This window comes from Balaenoptera borealis, assembly GCF_965194805.1.
Source record: "Balaenoptera borealis genome assembly, chromosome: 2".
NCBI classification, from domain to species: domain Eukaryota; kingdom Metazoa; phylum Chordata; class Mammalia; order Artiodactyla; family Balaenopteridae; genus Balaenoptera; species Balaenoptera borealis.
In genome coordinates this window covers 108141668-108159852 of record NC_138867.1, presented here as the reverse complement: position 1 = coordinate 108159852, position 18185 = coordinate 108141668, and the positions used below count along the sequence as shown (strand labels likewise).

General features: G+C 35.9%; 1 protein-coding gene across 1 annotated transcript in view; it reads left to right on the top strand.

Moving 5' to 3' along the window:
* Nucleotides 1-18185, top strand: part of FBN2 (fibrillin 2) — a 224140-nt gene that overhangs the window by 100145 nt on the left and 105810 nt on the right. Inside the window, exons 8-9 of the mRNA XM_082380764.1 lie at nt 6337-6462; nt 17145-17297. Coding sequence (XP_082236890.1) covers nt 6337-6462; nt 17145-17297 — 279 coding nt within the window. The remainder of the gene's footprint in view (nt 1-6336; nt 6463-17144; nt 17298-18185) is intronic.

Here is an 18185-nt window from a genome sequence, read left to right as displayed (position 1 = left end):
AAAGTGGAGAAGATATCCTCTAAAAAGCTATATTTAGACCCAATAAACAGTTCAGCAAGGTTGCTGCTATAGAATATCAACATATAAAAATGAATTGTATTTCCATACATTAGCAGTGAACATTCTGAAAATGAAACTAAGAAAAGAATTCCACATCCAATAGGACCAAAAGAATAAATGCTTATGAACAAATTTAACAAAGGAAGTGAAAGACTTTTACACTTAAAAACTACAAAACCTTGTTGAAAGAAGTTAAAGAAGATCTAAATGAAAGGAAAGATATCCCATGTTGGTAGATTGGAAGACTAAATATTAAGATGGCAGTATTCCTCCAGTTGATCTATAGATGCAACACAGTCCCCGTCAAAATCCCAACTGGCTTTTTTGCAGAAATTGACAATCTGATCCTAAGGTTCATATGGAAATTTATATGCAAATCATGTATCAGATATGGGACATATATAAAGAACTCTTACAACTCAATTTTAAAAAGACAAATAACAATTAAAAACTGGCAAAGTAATTGAATAGATATTTCTCCAAAGAAGACATATAAAAGCAATCAATAAGCACGTTAAAGTGTGCCCAACATTATCAGTCATTAGGGAAATGCAAACCAAGTGTATAATGTGATACCACTTCACATCCTTAAAATAGAAAAGGTAATAATGAGTGTTGGCAAGGATGTGGAGAAATTGGAATCCTCATACATTGCAAGTGAGCATGTTAAATATTACAGCTGCTTTGGAAAACAATTTGGCAGTTCCTTAATAAGTTAAACATAGAGTTATCATATGACTCAGCCATTTTACTTCTAGGTGTACATACCAAGTGAGATGAAATCATATGTCCAGAGAAATGTAGTACTCAAATGTTCATAGCAGCTTTACTCGTAATAGCCAAAAAATGAAAAGAATTCAAATATCTATCAACTGATGAATGGATAAATAAAATGTGGTATATCCATACAATAGGATATTATTCAGCAATTAAAGGAATGAAGTTTTGACATTTGCAGCAACGTGGTTGAACTTTGAAAACATGCTAAGTGAAAGAAGCCAGTCATGAAAGACCATATATTTTATGGCTCCTTTATATGAAATGTCCAGAATAGGCAAATATATAGATACAGCTTAGCTATTATAAGTCATAGATCTATTAGTTATGGATTAGCTATTGCCTAGGGCTTAGAGGGAGGTAGGGAGAGTGACTGCTAATGGGGTGGAATTACTTCGGCAGGAATGACATTGCTCTAAAATTAAATTGTAGTGACAGTTGTACAACCCTGTAAATACCAAAAATTGTTGAATTTTGTACTTTAGGTGAATGACTGTATTACCGTGCAATTATTATATTTTGATAAAGCTCTTTATAAAGATACAGTGAAATTCTGAGTACAATTGATACACATTATCCTTTCAATATCTGAAAAGGGTAAAGCAAACATTACTTTTCCATTACAACTTATTTTATCATTTTGAAAATGCCTGTTGTCCCTATAAAAGCTTGAAATAGCAACTTATTGTATTTAAAATTTAGCCATAAGTTTTCCTAGTTTCAAATAATATATTAATAAAACTTCAGTGTACATAGAAGAGAAATAATATTTACTTTTTTCTATACCAAAAGAAAAGTTATATGGAATATGCCAAATACATGTGGTTCCTTGGCATGGGATGGAAAGAAAATATTCTATGAGCACTTTTTTAAAACAAAATTTCTTATTTTATTTGTTCTAAGTTCTCTGTAACATAATTGTTACATGGACTGCTTTTATGTATGACATGTAAATATTGGAATTGACAGAATCTCTAGGGCAATGTTCTTAGAATTCAGTGATATCTGAGATCACACTTAGCACTACTTACCAAATTATTCATTATATTCTGCTTAGAGTAAGAGTTACAGTGAATGTTGTAAATGTTGGTTGACAAATATGAGGTTATGTGGTTTGGCAGTCAGAAATCTGTCAGATGGTTTTGCTTAGATCTACTTTTCTTTAAAAAAAAACCAAAAAAAAACCTGTATTCCACTTCTTCAAATTACCAAACACTTTCCAGTCCTTCTCTTTCTTTACCCTCCCATGGCACACTTCAAGCTCCCTCTTTTTTGACAGAGTTCTTCCTTAGCATCCCGTCATCATACTCCTGCTTTTACCTTCCCTGATTCTTCCTCCCAGTCTCCTGTACTGGCTTCTCTTCCTTTGACTTTCCCTTGGATGGTGGTGGTTCTCAGAGTTCCCTCCTTAAATTCAATTCTTTTCATTTATGTGTCTTCTTTGGAGATCTCATTTATTGCTACAACTTCAAAAGCAATCTGCAGAGTGGGTGATAAACCACAAATATACATCTTTACCCCTTACTTTTTTTACTGAGTTTCAAATTTTTAGCTGAAGAGTTGGAATTTCTGCCTATTTCTCTTCAACATGTCTTGTTCAAAATGTCCCAAACTCAACCAAACCTCAAAATGTGTTCTTCCCTCTGTATCCCATTTCCTGTTAATAGCACTGCCATTAGCTCCCTTCTCAATCAAGCCAGAAGTCTGAGATATTTATCTAGTGGCAAAGTCCTGTTGAATTCTCCCTCTAGAATCTCTTGAATATGAGTTCTCTCCCTCATAAAGCTTACTTCAGGATCTCATCATTTATCACTGGACTATTTATTGTCTATCTACATTAAACACAAGGATTGTCTTCCTGAAATATTGATTTGCTGATGAAATGTTCTTGTTTAATTTAAACCTCTTCATAGACACCTTAAATCATTTCAGAAAAAAAGCCAAAGTTCTTGGGAAAGCTCTCATATGGATTCAGGATTCAGCATATGGCTGACTAGCTAAGCTTATCTTCATCAGTTTCCCAACCATGCTGGTACACTTTCCATTGTTCAACTATGCTGTATTTTCAGATGTATTCACCCATGCTGTTTTTGGCTTTTATTTTTGTTTTCGTTGTTTTTTATTAGTCTAAAGCTAACTGTATTCCACTTGCAGCAGTAATTAGTTCAGGACTCCAGGCCTAAGTCAATGAGCACATTTTCCTGGCTAGAGGAATCATTCAAAAGAGTTAGCATGTGACTCAGTTCAGGATATTAGGAGAAAAGGGAAGATTGGCTGGGTGCTCCTGGGAAAAAGTTCTCCTCCTCTTAGAAGAGAACCGCTGGAAGAGACACCCTCTCTTCCACTAGATATCCCAGTCAAAGATCTAGCCTAGGACTGCTATAACCATTTTGCTTCCATCAGGGAAGTCAGACTTAAGGATGACATCAAAACACAGAGGAGAGATAGGTGAGCAGATCTCAGAGAAGCCGAGCAAGAGACATTGCCTTAAAACAACCCTAAAATCCTTGCCACTTCTGGACTGCCAGATATGCAAGCTATTAAATTTCTGGTTTATGTCAGTTTGGATCAGTTTTTCTATTGCAGACCAAAGCCTCCAAACTAATAAGTAAACTTTTTTTTTTAAAAAGTTCAAGGGGAGATGGACAGAAGCATATTAGGTATGCAGAACATGAATGAAATGAATTCCAATTAAGACTGCCTTTTACTGTGAATAGACTTGTCCCCATTAGGCTTACTTGTTTGTACCTACATAGGCAATGTATGCTTTGTATTTGTGAAGATACTACTTCCAAATCTGATTGTGACATATGGTCTTGAAAAAAGATTATTACAAAAGAGCTAAATGCCTGCATCCTTCTTAACATAAATGTCAATGCTAAATTTAAATTGATGAATAGATATTGGGCACATCAAAAGGCAGGGTTTTTTGATCGGTAAAAAAACAAAACACCAAATTTTTTAATTATTAAAATTTGAGGGGGAGCCTAGCCCAAAAATAAATGAAAAAATTCCTATTTTTCATATAGAATTCTTAAATACTTTACTGAGAGCCTTTTACATATAACTATTTTGAAGCTAACCTTTCAAAGTTCTTACTTAATTCTAAGGAGAATTGTGAAACATGGAGTTTTTGTAAAATAAAATACTTAACACAAAACCCACAAACTTAATATCATTCCATGTGTTCTTCTATGTTCCAGGGTTATTTTTCTCCACTTAAAAAAGAAAAATGTCAAACATCTTTCAATTTCTACTCTTTTTGTTGTCAGGAGGCTATTTGGAAGTAGAGCACAAAGAAGTTCTTTATTATGAAAGGAAATGGCTGAAAATAAGAGTAAATGCTTAAATGAAGGACTAAATGAAGATTCCTAATTTTTAAGAATTTGGATCAATCCTGGGCTCCATAAGTGCCTTGATTGTTGGCATAACTTTAGATGTAAGAGGATCAGAAGGAAAGTTTTGGTCCTTCACTTTTGTAGTGCTTGCTGCTTTACTGTGTGCTATTCTCTTTTTCTTTTTGTCTTCCTTATCTAGAAGTGATTATCAGTTTATTTGGTAATTAGAGTATAGCTGTTCTAGTTTCCTTTCTCTTCTGAATCCACATTCGGTTTTATTAAGATGCCCTGCACTAAGATAGCAACACAGGATGCAGCAGACCCTAATTTTGCACATATGGTTTCATTTTGTTGGATTAAATCTGATGGTAACTCTTTCACCACATTATATGTTTGCTTCTCATGTAACCAATTCATGTTAGAATTCTGAGCTCTCTAGGGGAATTGGTAGATTATGATTTGTACCACTGTGCCTTCAGTGGCTAACTGTTAAGCCTCTAATGAAGATATTATTTCAGAAAAGTCTGAATCTGGTAACTTTTTTATTAAGAACATTCCAAGAAGACGCAAGCATATAGTTATTTCATGATACAGCTTGTAGGCAAGAATGACTTGGCAGTAAACGGCGGGAAAAAAGAATGAATAGAGCAATAGAGGAATTTAAGAAAGGCATTGTCAACCATTCTTTAATTGTGGGGTTTAAAATTTATTTCCTTGTATTTACAATTAGAATATAATTTTTCCTTTGCTTTTTTTAATTTATTTAATTTATTTTTATTTTTGGCTGTATTGGGTCTTCATTGCTGCGTGCAGGCTTTCTGTAGTTGGGGCAATTGGGGGCTACTCTTCGTTGCTGTGCACGGGCTTCTCATTGCAGTGGCTTCTCTTGTTGCAGAGCACGGGCTCTGGGCGCGCGGGCTTCAGTAGTTGTGGCACGTGGGCTCAGTAGTTGTGGCTCGCAGGCTCTAGAGCACAGGCTCAGTAGTTGTGGCACACGGGCTTAGTTGCTCCGTGGCATGTGGGATCTTCCCGGACCAGGGCTCGAACCCATGTCCCCTGCATTGGCAGGCGGATTCTTAACCACTGCACCACCAGGGAAGTCCCCTCCTTTGCTTTTTATTGATACGCTTAAACATATATGTGTGTGTGTATATAGATATGCATCTAAAAAAACTAAAAGCTCAGGTTTACTTTTAAGTAATCATCTATGCTTATGGCTTTTATAATCGTTCCCTGTATTCACTGATCTTTGCTAGTTCTGTTCCTAAAAAGGACAGCTAACTCCCAGGCATCTGTGGCTGGATTCTCCTCGCAATGGCTCATTTCCTTTTAAATGTATTAACAAGTAGCTTCCAGTGTACCTAATTGTAGCTTTGTTGACTTTCCACCTCTCTCTGCTTATTGAACTAAAAGAAAAGTACATTAAAGCTTATATAAGTGGCCAGGTTTTCTGGTTTGGGGACAGTTTAAAAGAAAGCAGACCTTTCATTAATGTGAAAGGGAGTAGACTAGTCCTAACATTGAGTAAACTGAATGGATATGTGCAGGGAGGCACAATAGGAAAACTGGACACTTCCCAAAGCCACCCAAGTTTGCCCTTTGCCATTTTACTGTATTATTTTAGGTTTGAACTTAATTCCCAGAATGTCAAATATACCGATATTCACATGTAAGTACAAAAACATATCCTGAAGCCAAATAGAAAAAAAAAAAGTGCTTGCCACCCTCCATTGGTTCAAATAATTAATGTGAAAATTAGCTATAAGTTTTTAAATGTAGTTATTTCATATTTTAAAATATAATCCATGCGCGTGTTTTTTTTAAAGTCTCTAGTAGGATAATTCCCTAATTGATGTAGAATGGAAACTAAAACATTTACATCTTTACTTATTTCCAATTTAAATTGCATTTGGGGGAAAAAAAAGGATATAGAGTTTTGCTTTAGTTGGCCTTGTTTTACTGCCATGGGAGTTTACTTTCATCTCAGTTCCCATAGATATGTGTGAGAAATTCTTTAGGGCCTGAAACAAGAGTGTCTTCAGGGTTATATGATCTGACCTAATCAACCATGAGTGCTCTCATACTCTTTTTAAAAAATCCCTTTTAAAAGCTCTTTAATGAAGGCCTTTCTCAGTCATCTTCTCCTTCTTCCCCTGATTAGACGTTGATGAGTGCAGCATCATTCCTGGGATATGTGAGACTGGCGAATGTTCCAACACCGTGGGAAGCTATTTTTGCGTTTGTCCACGTGGATATGTAACCTCAACAGATGGCTCTCGGTGCATCGGTAAGCCTCGTAGTTTTGAAGGCACAATACACTGCTTCTTTCTAATGACAGAACAGCCCAAACAGGTACGGAGATGGCAACGATTATAAAACGACAGGGAAAATGGCTGAAAGAGTTGTTTAAAATAAACGGTACCACTATTGAGGGATTGATCGACCAGGTGCTCTTTGCAAAAACTTCAGTTTCAGAAACCATCTGGGTTTGCTTTATGTTGTCAAAGCTATTTTTGAAATGAAGAAAGATTTCCTCAAGACATTGCTCTTGCCAAGTGTTACAGACACAAAGGCATGAGAAAGATTTTTAAAAATCTACTTTGGGAGACAAAATGTAGTCATTAAGGGTTCTTTCATTGCTATGAATCATGAATGTAGTCAGAGTCTTATTTACTTAGCATGTGTTTATTCTAGTGAAAATAGTTATTACAAAAAAGAAATCGATACCTTTAATTTTGTTTTAAGCATATTTTAATTAAAGGCATATATATTTTCATGTTCTCTTTTGTTTAGAAAGATAAAACAGTCATGTGTAGGTCATCTATTTTTGAACAAGCCTTAGACTTTAAGAGCACTAAAGGTTCATATAGTACAGGAATTAGGGAAATTAAACCAGCACCCAAAGATGGGAGTTGCTTGGTTCGCTGGAGGACTGGGCAATGACCGTCTCCCATCCCCACTGGGAGGATGTGTGAGCAACTAACTTCCAGGGACTTTGTAAATCCAAAGGATGTCCAAGTGAACTGGGTTGATGAGAAGAAATAACAGAGGGTTCAGGATGTAAGCTAGAAGTCCTAGGCCACCAGTAAAAAGGCTTGAATTCACTGGATAAAATGTGTTGATATGCCAAACATTATGCTATGGCCGTGCAACAGCAAACATGAGAAATGGAGATCCTGCCTTCAGAATACTATGGTGTCATCATAAATAGTAATAGAAAAGTAGCAATAGCAGTCAAAGAAGGAGCTTGTGGTAGTGGTAGTAAAATTGACAGCTGCCATTTATGAAATACATACCACGTGTAAGGCACTGGACATCTGTATCACCTCATTATCACATAGTGGTGGGGCCTTGAAGTACCTGTCTGTACTTCAGTTTCTTCTAGTAAATGTTCAATAAAATATTTCTTATTACTTCTATTATTATCATTAGGGGAAGGAGGAGGTATAGGAGAATGAGGATGTACTCCTTAAAATAGCCCTGTGTGATAGGCATAATTATTCTGATTTATATGAAGGAATTGAGGTTTAGAGAGGTAAAGTGACTTACATGATGTTTCAGGGCTGACAAATGGAGCCACGATTTGAATCCAGGTCTCTCTGCACCTGTGTTACTATGGTCCTGTACTGTCTCCTTATCTGCTTTAAGGTGACAGAGACCCTGTGCCTAGATATCAAGGTCTCCAGCATGAGTGGTTTCTCTACCACCGCACTGACAGTCTGCTTTGAAAAGTACAATGTCCATTTGGAGCCTCCCTTTCCCGTTGGAGAATTATGAGATTTGAAAGATGATTATTTGTTCTTCACGAATGAATCAGAGTTCTATCTTACACTAGGTAAAACATTATAGAGACGTTAAGTCTATAAAACTGAGCAAATTAACTGTTTTTATGGTCAGTGTTACCAGTTGGCTCACTGCGTAGTAGGTCTGATTCATTTAACATAGTTTAACAGAATTGAAAATTAGTAGAACTACCTATACTTGGCTTAATTTTCTTAAACTGTATAGGAAAAGAATGTGCATACATATACACACATATATGCAGTCATCAGCTTGAAATAGGCATGAACTCAACTCTGTTGGAAAAATGTCAGTTTGGGAGTCATCGTTGAACATCACTGGCTGGATGCCATAGACCCTGACTTCAGGAAACTTATATTTTAGAAATGGCTAGAAGAAATGTGGCTGGAGACATAAGTGAGGTTATCACCATGAAGTCTGAAAATGCCAAATAAGATGTATGTATTTTATTTGGTAGACAATGTGGAGTAATTGAAGGCCTTTGGGAATGAATTGTACAACTAGACCAACTAGTAAGAAGGCAGAATTTGCCTTAACAAATGTTAGTGTTTTCTATCAGATTTCTAAGTTGTTTCTTTCTCTCTCATTTCTTAAGTTTCTAAGTCTTTCTTTAGTCAACACATGGTCATTTTTTTGCATTGAAAAGGAAGCATATTCTTCATCATATTCAGATAATCATGATCAAGATCCCCAGTGATTTTCTGAGGTTGTTTTCTTCAATGTCAGATATTTGGTTTACCATTAAATCATGGTAAACTCTATCTCCTGCTTCTTTATATAAAGTTCTCAGCCTTTACTGGACTTTCAAAGCCCTTTAGAACCTGACCCAGCCTGTATTCAGGACTCATCTCTAACCACTTATACCTCACACGCACATTTCTCTTATTGCAGTACATGAGCACACTGCCCACAGTACTTCCTCTGCCTGAAGCATCTTGATTTCCCCCTTCTATGTTTGTTAAAACCCAGCTCATCCTTTAAGTCCCCACTTAGATATCACATTTCTTTATAGCCATCCCTGCTTAACCCACATTTTCTTCTCGGGCAAAATCAATCCGCCCTTCCCATAATATTTTTTATTTCCTTCATTTCTGGGTTTATCACAGTGTCACAGGTATTTGTGCTTTACTCATTGGCCAGACTCTGAGCGCCATTAGGTCCTGTCTTATGCAGCTTTCTGTCCCCTGTGCCTTATGTAGTCCCTTCCTTAGAAGTCTGGGCTCAGTAAACCTTTTCTGAATGAATAGGCAAACCAGCAAATGAATGAATGAGATGACATTGAATGTAAGAATTTAATGTTGGTTAATAAGTGCTTTGCATCGTTTGGCATCCTGCTGGACATGATGTGATGGCACTGAGTTACAGTTCCCAGTGCTCAGAAGGTGAGAAAGCCTGCTTGAGCTCCAGAGACCTGAGGCACAGTGAGTTCTTTGCTAACCATGAGTCCCCATTCATTTCAGTATCAATATCCTGACCCAGGAATAGAGCAAAGCCCCTAAGGAGGGGAGAATGACGTTCCAAAATTGCAAAACCAATGTTAAAATTAAGTAATAAGCAGCTTAAAAATGTTTTGAATAACTATGTTTCATTTGGAATAAGTATGTGTTTTCCACATATGAAAAAAATAAATCTAGCATTTTAATATGTAAGAGATATTTGGTTTTGATTTTTTAAAATCTGAGTCTGTATTTTCTTAGATGGAATTTATTTATGATTGAATTATATATGTCATAAATATTTCCATGCTGTTTATTTTGTAACCACATGTATGCTAACAATAACGAGTTGGATGAACTCAAAGCTTTTTCTTAAGTAAGAAACTGCATGTTATCTGCACCTTTATTTTAAGAGTGGCACATGCTGAATGCTGCCCTAATTCCTTATTCTAGTTAATCAAAACATCTTGAATCTATACAACATTATAAAGCATCCATAAACTGCCTTTTTCTTTTATGTGTAGGAAATAGCTTTATATGTAAGGCAGGAGAGTTTAGTGGGGCATTTTAATTATAAATGAGGATAGTTTTCCCATTTCATTTTATGCTAAATATAAAAATCAAATTCTTAATTTGATTTTATCTCCTGTTTTCCATCCAGTTTTTAAAAATATACTGGAAACAGCTCTCCTTTTTAACAAAGAGTACTAACATATGTCATTTCGAAAAAGAGTCAACCCATACCTAATATTTTTTTTCTTAGAAGCATTTTTAATAGCACAACTTAATGACCCTTATATCATTTAGTAATTCAGTGTCATTATAATATTCATGGCATTATTAATACCTAATTTCCACGTTGCAGTATAGGCAAGAAGAGTGACCGCCAGTCAGCGAGTCAGTAATGATTGACAAGCAGCCGTGAGCAAATTCTGTATGCAGGTTAATGTGCCAGCTGCTGTTGTGCACACAGAACTAGCAGGGACCCTATTTGGGGGAGTGGAAAGTGCCAGTCAGCAGCAAATGAAGTTCAGAAAATGAAAGCAAGCATTTAGAAGTCCTTAAGGTAATATGATGTTGCCACAATATCCTAGTGCGTTTCCTTGAGCTTTACAAAAGTTTCAGTGCACAGTATTGCCATGGAGTATTCTTGAGAAAACAAAACCTGAAAACATAATGTGAAAAGTAGTAACGGTAAGAGAAAGTTTGAGGCAGTGGGTAGTTAATTGCTAAATAATTTCTTAGCCAATAAATGCTGTAAGTGCAAAAGAAAGTCCTGATTGTTATAGTTAAAATTCTCAAGGAAGTGAGCACTGATAGAGACTTTGAAAGATGGATGGGAGCTAAACGAAGGAATAAGACGGCACTGAGCGAAGAGAAAGGTGTCAGCAGCACTGCAGACGCTGAAAGTGAGGGGGCTTGGGAGACAGTGAGGAGAGCTTGTCTGGGAAAGAGAGCTGAGTAAGAAAGTAGTTGGAGACAAAACAGGAAAGATGGGTTAAGATGAAGATTCTATTGTTGAGGCTCGTTAACTGCCATGCTAGGAAGTTGCAGGTTGATCCTGAGGACGGTGGAGCCCATCAAGAATTTTGAGTAGCACAGAGACAAAAGACAATGAGGGAAGACTGTTTAAGCGAAATGAGGAAGATCTTCAGACAGTGATACAGAGAGATGGTCAGGATATGCTGTCCTTGGGCAGCACTCTGTGTGATGATGGGTGTTGATTACATGTGTGTGCGTGCATTTGCAACAAATGCTTGAAGGATAAACCAAAACTCCTAAAAATGTTTAACTAGTGGAAGAAGGGGAGACAGGGATGAAACAGTATACTGTATAGTGTTCGAGTTTTAACCACAAAATCATATAAAAGGCGACTGGTGGAACAGGGGTAGTAGTTTTAATTAAAAAAGAATGTCCTAGAAAGAGAAGGTTAGACAATGAGGAAGACAAACTTCACTATTTTAAAGGAAGAGGTAAACCTAGGAGCCACAGTCGTTCTCTTTCTTTCATTTTTCCTAGTTCTAGTTAGTCTTGTATGATAGAAACACAAAAGCAACATGAAAGTATTTTAGGAATAGCAAGAATCTGCAGAATTAATCAAGTGGAACTCAGGTTGGCGCCAGACTCTCAGCGAGGCAAGTGCAGGCCTCCAGTATCAGGGGCTGATGTCTGAGACAATGGTTTCTATTTACTGAACACCTACTGTCGCTAGTCTTCTGACCTGAGCTAACCTCATCAGGGTTTTCTGGCTGACCCCTTCATTTTTAATGAGCAAAACTCATTCAACAGGAGACATATTTTTATCAAGGTAAGCCCCACCCCCATCTTTTACCAAGTTTTCATCACATTGTATAATTAACTGTTAGTTCACTTAAATCAAGTTTAGACTAAATGTCAAACCATGAAACAAACTCTGATAAGAGTACCATTATTTTGTTTCAAGATAGATTTATATTTTAATCAGAGGAGACGGATTGCTTCCTCTTCCTCAGTGTGGCTTTAAATAAGACTTGATGTAAATCTTCTTCTGGGAGTGTAGCGAGGGTGATAGGAGATTATTAGAGGACTAGACATGTTTTTGTTACTTATGACATGTCAATTCTACAGTTACCAACTATATACCAAGCATTAGAAGAATTTGTCCTAATGGTGTAATAAATATGCTTCTTCTGCCTTTGCCCCTAATAATTCCCTATTTCAAGGGATGATGTGCCTAGACGACTCTTAGTTAGTTCTGTAGGGTACCCCTTTTTATTCTTCCATATGGCACATTTCCAACACAGTACTTTCTAAGCACCATGCAATTCAGATATGCAAAGGAAAGAACCTAACTCTCAGCCACTGTCTTCCTTTTGAAATGTATTTTTGGAGAGACCTTAATTGTGAGACATCACACTACATGTGTCTGTATCTCATCCTGATATGTTTTTGATGCAAAGGATTGGAAGTAGATTGTTTACCTCCCCAATGTTATTAGAAGAGACTAATTATAGAATTTATGGAAAAAAGTTATGATTTACTTTCCAATCTTCTCTTTCTGCCCCTCCACCCTGTCAACAATGACATGGTTTCCTCCAACACATCTTATAAGACTGAGTAGAGGTTTCCAAACTGTGTAGGACAGAAGTTAATTATGTTTATTGAATTTGAAGACCCCCTCTTTAATATCAAAAATGTTTTCAGATCCACACATGATGATAACCCAAAATCTTTGAGAAAATACATAATGAAAAAAAAAAACTACTGGATGTTTAGTAATAATTTTAAATGAATTTGTATTTTATTAGTCACAATGGAATCTCCATCAGTGGGAACCATAGTAGTGCCTATATATTATGAGGCATTTTCACTTGCATTGCAGTGTTCAGTGTAAGTATAAATTTGTGGAGTCCTCACAATAACATTGCAGACTCCCAAAATCTGAGACTGGTACAGATTCCTGATGAGCCCCTACTCATTTTTTTTACATATTACCTTATTTTCAGTATGGTATTGTATTTGACACATGAGTTGTTTAGAAGTGTAAGGAGTTTTCCTGGTTTGCAAGTCTTCCATGTTGGCTTGAAAAAGTTTTGTGTTTTCTCCAGTTGTTGGATAGATATGAGATCAAACTTGTTAACTGTACTGTTCAAATTTTCTCTAGAGCTGCTAGATTTTATCTACTGTGTCTATCAGTTACTGAAAGAGTTGTATAAATGTTTCACCTTGGTAGTAGATTTCTCAGTTTCTCCATGTGGCCCTTTAAGCTTTTATTTTATGTATTTTGATGCTATGTTATAAGGTGATGAATGTTTAAAAGTATTATATTTTCCTGGTGAAGTGAACCATTTTTTGATGTATATTGATTCTCTAAAGTTTTTTTTCTTTTCTTCTTGGTCTGTTTCTAAATATTTTCTCTTGGTCCATTTTATTTCATATTATTTGGCATCACATTTTGTGAGTTGGAGAGGAAGGTTTAAATATATGCCGTTTGGATATGTTTCCTCTCAATCTTTCTGCTTCCTTTTGTCTTAAATGTGCTTCTTTAAACAGCCTAAATGTAAATTTTGGGGGGCATAGTCTTAAAATCTTTGTCTTTTAAATTGAGATTTAAATTCATTTGTGTTTATTACAGTCACTGATATATTTGTTTTTATTTCCATTATCTTCTTTTTTCTTCCCATTTATCTTGCTTTTTTGTTACTTTCTCTTTCTTGCTCTCTTTTGAATATATTCAGGCTTCCTGCCTTCCATTCTTCCACACCCCATTCTTTTTCCTCTGTTGTTTAGAAATAAGTAGTTTATTTCTCTAGTTTTAGTGGTTATCCTAGCTGTTTGAAGATGCATATGTAACTTAAAGCCTAGAATTAATCTGTATTTTTACCCACATCTAAATAATAAAAGAATATTAGAATGGTTACACTTTGATCTCCCCCTTCCAATTTAAAAAATTCTAGTCAATTGTCACTCCCTGTTTGCAACAAATTAATCATTATTATTATTGTTTGATATTTCAGTACTTGTCCATGTATCTACCATATTTTCCCTCTTTATTCCTTCATACATTTCAAACCTTCCATTGGAATTATTTTCCTTTTTACCTAAAACACCTCTTCTAAAATTTCCTTTAGCAAGAACCTTTTGGTAGAAAATTGTCTCTGTGTTTTCCTGAAAATGAACTTAATTTCCCTTTGGTTTCTTGGGGTACAGAATTTTAGGTTGACAGTTATTTTCTCGCAGCATACAGAAGATATGATTCCATTGTGTTCTAGCATTCACTGGTGCTATTAAGAAGTTGGTGATTGATTTAAATATCATTCCTTAGCCGATCATCTGTCTTTTCTTTCTAGCTGTTTTTAAGATCTTCACCTTTTCTTTGTTGTTCTTCAGTTTCACAGTGATATGGATAGCTGTGGATTTCTTTTTATTTTTCCTGCTTTGGATTTATTGGACTTCCTAGATCAGAGGTTGTCTTGCAACATCATTAGAAAGTTGTGAACTAGTATCTGTTGACTATTGCCTCCCCACAACTGTCTGCTTATGACACTTTCTAGTACTCTTATTAGATGCAAATTACCTTTTCACCCTCACCTGCATACTTCTTAACCTCTTCCCAACATTTTCCATCTCTTTGACTCTCTGAACAACACTAAAATAATATATTCAGCTATATCTTCCTGCTCAGTAATTCTCTTTTCATCTATGTGCAATACACTGCTTAATATAGTCACTAAGCATTTTATTTCAGTTATGATCATTTCATTTATAGAAGTTTCATTGAAGTCTTTTACATCTTTTCTTTCATTGTTTATGGGCTTGTTTTTACTGTTCTCATTTTTACATTTTTAATTGCCTTAAACAGATTAAAGATTATTTCATTATTAATTAATATTTAATGAATCATCATTAATTAAAAATAATGATTTTCAGAATTGGTTTGACCATTCCAGTATCTGAAACCTGCTGTTTATTCAGCTAGTTTTTGTTCATTGAGCCTTGTTTCTCTGTGCGTTATTTATTTACTTACTTATTTACTGTTAGCTACTCCTTTTTTCCTAGAACTTTATCTATGGGAATTCTTTAAGACCTATGTCAGTATTAAGTTCTCAGTTGTATTGGTTTTTGCGAGTTACTTGGAATATCCCTACCTGGAGACCTCTTTATGTTATATTCTTCCTTTGAAGTTTTTCAGAACACAAACTTAATGTTTTGACATCAAAGCTGTCTGTGTGAGAAAGAGCTTTTGGTTTCAGATTTTTAGGAAGAATCTTTTTTTTCCTCCACCCAGCACTGAGGTATAAACAGGCAAGTCTCTTAGCTGCCTTCCTCTACATTAGCCACATAACAAGGATATAGCTGTTTGGGACTCCTATTTTATGAGGGAGTTTCCTATTACATTTTGCATTAACGAGGTGAATCTGGGCTTTTATATCTTAGGCTCTAGCCCCTTGTGAAATTATCAGAGTTGAAAATCAAAATCTCCAGAGTTTTGCAGAAGCCCTAAAGGGAAAGCTAGGTGTGCACTTACCTCCTAAGATTCCTGTTTTCACTTCATTTTGAGACTCTGTTTTTTTCCTTCTTTGATGTCAGCAAGATGATGTATTTTTTAAAATAATTTCTCGTATTTTATCCAGGGTGTTTCAATTGGGAGAGACACTCAGGGTAGCTAATTCACCATTCTGCTGGAAACAGAACATATATTGTTTTATTTAATTCTCCCATCAACCCTGTTCCATAAAGAAGAAAAGATATGTTACAGAATCAGCAGTAATAATATTTTGATGTAAACCTAGGTATCCTGACTCAAAGCCATGACTCTTCTTTTTTTTTTTTTTCCAAATCTTATGGTACAGCCGCCTCCTTACAGAGCCTTGAAGAGATCAATACATTCAATCTACCATGTAGCCCTTAATGTGTTTTGTAACAGTGATTACTGTAAAGAGCTTAGGACTTTCTTATCTTAATTTACATCCTATTCTTGAGGAGTGTAGCAATCAAGTAAATCTAGGAATATGATACTTTGGGTTCCTGGAATGAATATCCTAAAAACTATTTTCCTGGATCATTCTTGGGAGTAGAAACCTCCCTGTGAAATTATTCCCAGTGACAGCCTATCCAAGCCCAGCTTGTAACGTTTATGAAATGTCTGCAGTGCCTTTAAGTCTGCACACATACATCACATTTAGTACTTTGCTCTTGGGCATACTGGGTTTCTTTTGGGAAATGGAAGGCATTCTGATTCTTACATGGAGTACCTTCAAACCAATTCTTTAATTTAACAGTAGCATAGAAGCAACATGAGGTATACTTTGGACCATTCGAGGAAATAATATATTTATTTTAAACTCAATATCTAGTGTAAAAAATTTAGGCCTTCCCTATTAATAGCATTATTTGTAATTAATGGTTTCATCTTCATCAGTGACACGCAGCTCCTGTTTGTTGTGGTACATCTTTCTTCTTGTCACAGACAAAACTTCTTGGAAGCATCTTGATAAAAGTTAAATAATATATAGTGAAACTAGACTTACATTTTTTTGACTCTCTGAATAAAATCCGAAAGTCCTTCCCTCATGGTCTGTGGTGCTGTATATGCTCTTGCCTTCTGTACGCCTCTGGGCTCAGGGACTTCCACCCCCCTTCTGCCTGCTCTTCTCCAGTCACATTGGTTCCTCGTTTTTCACATATGTCAAGCACATCTCCTTCTTTCTCTTTGAACTGCCCTTCTCTCAGGTAACTGTGTGGCTCACGCTCTCATCTTATTAAAGTCTCTTCTCGGATGTCACTGTCTCAAAGGAGCTGTTCTGCTCAACCTTTCTAAAATAGCACCTGCATCAGGTGGATGTTACTGGGTAAAAAATAACCACAAAAGTCTCAGTAGCGAACAGCAGTACATGTCTGCAGGTTGGCTGGGTGACTAATTGACCAGTCTAGGCTGAGACTGGGTTGTCGCTTTCCTTCAAGCTCTGGGTCTGTCTGGGTGTGGCTTCTCATTGCAGTGTTGGCTCATATCTGCTTCACGTCTTTCATTTTTGTGTACCTGGGATATGGCATGGCATAGGTGCTCGGTGAATATTTGCTTGGTAAATAAGTAAAGGAATGAATAAACGTGATAGAAATTCAACGAATGAGTAGATATAATAGAAATGAAGTAAAATAATTCCCTTTGCTTAGCATCTCCTAACACGTGAAATGATTGATGTGAACTCCAGGTAATTCTGTCATGTCTTCTATTTAATTTTCATATGTTCAGATCAGAGAACAGGCACATGTTTCTCCGGCCTGGTGAATGGTCGCTGTGCACAAGAGCTTCCGGGCAGAATGACAAAAATGCAATGCTGCTGTGAGCCCGGCCGCTGCTGGGGTGTTGGAACCATTCCTGAAGCCTGTCCCATCAGAGGCTCTGGTGAGCTGCCGGCTGCTAGTTCCTCAGGACAGACAGTGTTAGGAAAACTAGTAACAGTGATGTACTTTAGTGTTTCCCTTAAAGACAAGTCATGTTTGCATTCCTATTAGTGTCTTCAGTATGACTTGGGTGTTTTTTGTGGGGGTTAGGGTGGCATTGGTTATTGGGATCAGTTTTTATTATATCCATTTTGTTAATATTAGAAAAAATCCTAAAAACTGATCATTACTTGACTTTAAGCAAGAATTTTTAATAATTGTCTGGAATGTCAGTATTTCAGTTCAGTTTTAAAACCTCCTAATCTTCTATTTGAAGCTTGAATAACAAATTTTGGCCTTCATCTATACTTTATTTCAGGAATCTCCTTAGCTTATAGTGTCCCAATCCTTAAAGATATGTCCTCTCTTTTCTAATGACCTAGAAAATTAAGAATACAAGGGTAAGAGGATACCTCTCATTCACTTTGCTATATTAACTGCTGTATAACTGAAGCTATACTGGGAAATTAAGATGAATGAGAAGTAGTTCCTCTTGTTAATATAATATGCATGGTAAAGTACAATTAGTGTTTATCACATAAAGGTATGTTGATGTTATTATATTATCTTCATGTTATATTATAAATACTATGAAAAATAATAACACTTCTTGAAATATGCTTATAAAGATATGTATCTATATGTACTATTATGGAGAAAAAACTTAAGGCACATTCTTCCTAAATCTCTAAGCCATGAAATTCCAAAATCGAATAGTAAAAATTTTTAAAAAGCAGAGTTAATGCATAGTATATAATTTTGAAAACTCATCGTTCCACTAGTAGTATATAATAGTAATATCAATACTCAAACAATTGCTTGAGCTAAATAGCTTTCACTTCTTCTTATA